A 3383-nucleotide genomic window follows, 5' to 3' on the forward strand; every position below is an offset into this window, starting at 1 on the left:
TTCCTATATGTCGGATATAAATCGGACGGCCTATATTGCAGGATGGCAGGCACACCATCATCACCAACTCTGATTTTTAAAAGAAAAAAGAAAAAAGAGTAGAGAGTAGAGAAGTAGAGATAAATATTAAATATAAAATAAATATAACAATAGATAAGATAGTATAGATAGCAGGGACGTCGGGAAAGGATCGCGCGCGCGTGGGAAAAATCGGACGGGCGCGTGGCGTCTGGCACGCTTTATAAAATCCAACGCCCTCCCACCGCTCTGTGCCTTGCCACCGCTCTATCCCCGCTCTGTGCCTTGCCACCACTCTCTCCCCGCTCTTTCTCGCCTCGCCGCCGCCGCACCACCATGCCGCCGCATCGCCGGGAAACTTGGGGATACCGCGGCGTCCGCACGTGCCCCTCCAGTGGCTTCTCCGCCGAGATCTGGTTCCTCAGGATGCGCCTCGGCCTCGGCAATTGCGACACCGCCAACGAGGCCGCCCGCGCATATGATGCGGCGGTATGGCGCCTCTGGTGGCCTCATAGAACATTGAAATTCCCCAACGTGCCGACACAGGAGCGGGCGCAGGAGCTCGTGCCTCTACCGCGGCTTATCACTGACGAGGATCATTGGGACAACCGGAGGCGGGAGCATCGTCTCGGCATCACTGACATTGACGAGGAAGCCATAGCGCTGTGGTGCCAACACTTCCCGTAGGACATCATCAACAAGCGCGAGTTCTATGCGCAAAGGAGGGCGGAGAGGGAGAAGAGGAGGGCGGAGCTTGCCGCCTATCGCGAGGACAAGCGTACGCAAAAAGCGGATGCTCAATTCAACATGAGGCTAGGAGCAGCGTCGCCCTGGGAATTCGACGATGACCAGTATCTTCACGCCTACATTGAGACATCGGAGGAGACATCACCGAGGAGGAGTCGGCAACGAGGAGTAGTTGAACTATCTATCTTTTATCTATCTATGCTATATCTATGCTGAGAACTATCCTCTATTCTCTAGTCTCTACTCTCTATCTCTACTTCTCGATCTCAGCACTTTAATGCTTTTTAAAAGCGTCGCGCATTGCGCTTTTGTTGGAGATGCTCTAACATGGCAGACGAGTGCTTTGATGTTGCCCACAAGATGCGTGAGTATTACTAGTAGTATATTTTTCTTGCCATGTTGAGATTTTAAAACCACGAGTGCGAACATGCAGAGGAGCAATGAAGACCAAACACAGGATATTGGGGACATCTTCAAGGAGCGTGGCAAGTTAAAGAGGAGCTGCACCGAACCTGTAAAACGAGCTTTGGTAAGTAACTCCCTTTCAGTTACTTTCGTTTAGCCTCGTGTTCTTTGATGTGTATATGTTGTAGTTTTTGTTTCTCTTAGCCTCGTGTTCTTCGATGTGTAATAAGAAGAGTCTTAATCGTCCTAATGCTTTCATTTTTAGCTTGATGTAGGAAGTGGGTGTTCTCACCTTGTAGTCTGTTTTTATATTTTTCCTTTTGAATTCACTTCTACGAGTCATGTTTATCTGGCTTCTACTAAATGGATCTGGGTTGCTCTGAGTATTGATCTAAAAAAGAAGTAACTTCATGTCAGGATGCAGTTCCTGCGAGGAGGAAAGTATGGTCAACCTTGAGATCATGTTTCCAAAATGAGGTTGGATTACACACAAGGTGCCAGTTCCCTAATGATGCTAGATTAGACACAAGGTGCAAATTCCCAGATGATGTTGGATTACACACAAGCCAGATGGAGTCATCAGCTGTTCGTGTCCTCGTGGCTCTAGTAAAGGCTCAAAGAAAGCGTGCAACAGCCCTTGAGAATGTAGCTAAGTTCCTGAAGAAGCGAAAAGAGCAATTGGATGCTCTCTTCACCCAAGCGAAAGAATAGATGGAAGAATCCAGAAATAAGCTAGTAGCGGCAGAGCAGGCTAGGCGCCTCCTGCTATCTAAAACAGTTGTCAATACAAAATTTCCTTCATAATAGCTAGGTTCAAATGTTTACCCAGTCAGCATGCCTGTTGTGATGTCCGTGCATCTACTAATGTGGCACAAAATAAATTTTTTCGGGTCATGTAATAACAGCAATTACTTTCCAAACAATAACAGACGAAGCATTGGACATGGTATAGTTCACGCGCAAGCTCGACATTGCAAGTTCAACTTCCACATCAAATTCATGTTCACAAATATCTGCACAGTCATAGATAATGTCCAAAACCATGCTTCACTTCAAATCCAAAAAAATGTGAGGAGAGTTATAATTAAACAAAAACCTCTACTTCCTGCTACCACTTCAAGCACAACAAGTCAAGACCATGCGTAATTAATTATATTTTGGTCATTTTTTGTGTTCTAAAATGCCGGCCGGCTCGCGGAAGGACGTGTTGCCGGCACACGCGCGGATTCAATGGAGGTAGGCAGGGCAGTCTGAAGCCGGTTGCATGCGGCGAGGAGGCGTGTTCAGCCGGGCCTGCAGCGAGTGGGGCCCTCTTGGCTGGCGTGCCAGTTCAATGCCTGCGCTATGAGAGGTCACGTCCGTGTCAGAGCAATCACTCCCTCCAGTCCTTTTTTGTTTGGGTATGACAAAATTTCGTTTTCCTTTCACATTTTACAAGTAAAATTCATGGACAAACTTTGACCCAAACTACGATGGGGACTAGTAAACTGGAACGGAGGTAAGTAGTAGTTTTTTTATTAAAGAAGTGTTTCCCCCTTCTGATTTTCATTACTAAAAACCAACATCTAAACCATAGTATTTTCCCTAGAACTACTAGGTTCAACATCTCACAACATAAACCCATACAACCATACGCCAAGGAGGTAGTAGTTATGAATTCCATTTCGCTCCATACCAATCGTTCTAAAAACTACTTAGTACTTATAACGCGCCATTGAATATCAGAAATCTTACCCTGCTAAAAAATGATATTTTAAACAGGGCTACTCGATCTGTGGCAATTGGCGAGCCACCACCTCCAGGTTGTTCATCTGTGGCCCCGACAATCAACTCATACAGAGCAAATTATCACACGAGCTGACTATTCCTACAAAGGTGTGCTCCGCCACGTAGCCGGTACCCGCGCATGCAGCAATCGTTATCCTAGGGTTTTAGAGTTTATTTTTAACGGTGCCTTTACGTAACTCTCATGTGTGCGAGACACCGAGAGACTGACTGCATGCGTGCGCCTCTTCTCTTTGTATATGTACTCCACCGTTTGTCTGGTGTCCAAAAAATAATACAGTGGTAATAACTACTCCTTCCGTTCCATAATGTAGTGCTTATAGATTTTTTGAAAAGTCCAACCTCTCCAACTTTGACCAAGTTTGTGGAGAAAATATTTACATCTAGAGTGCGGATCATATATCACTAGATTCATCATATGATGTAGT

The 3383-nt window shown here is 45.9% G+C and overlaps 1 protein-coding gene across 1 annotated transcript; it reads left to right on the forward strand.

Annotated features, from left to right (window-relative positions):
* The first annotated feature begins 354 nt into the window (after nt 1-354).
* LOC147984937 (ethylene-responsive transcription factor CRF1-like) lies at nt 355-705 on the forward strand. Its single transcript, XM_087541323.1, has one exon. It carries the CDS (start codon nt 355-357, stop codon nt 703-705), a length of 351 nt encoding a protein of 116 aa, XP_087397449.1.
* The last annotated feature ends 2678 nt before the right edge of the window (nt 706-3383 follow it).

Source organism: Triticum urartu, chromosome 2A, assembly GCF_056163025.1.
Source record: "Triticum urartu cultivar PI428250 chromosome 2A, HENAU_Tu73, whole genome shotgun sequence".
In the NCBI taxonomy this organism is placed as follows: domain Eukaryota; kingdom Viridiplantae; phylum Streptophyta; class Magnoliopsida; order Poales; family Poaceae; genus Triticum; species Triticum urartu.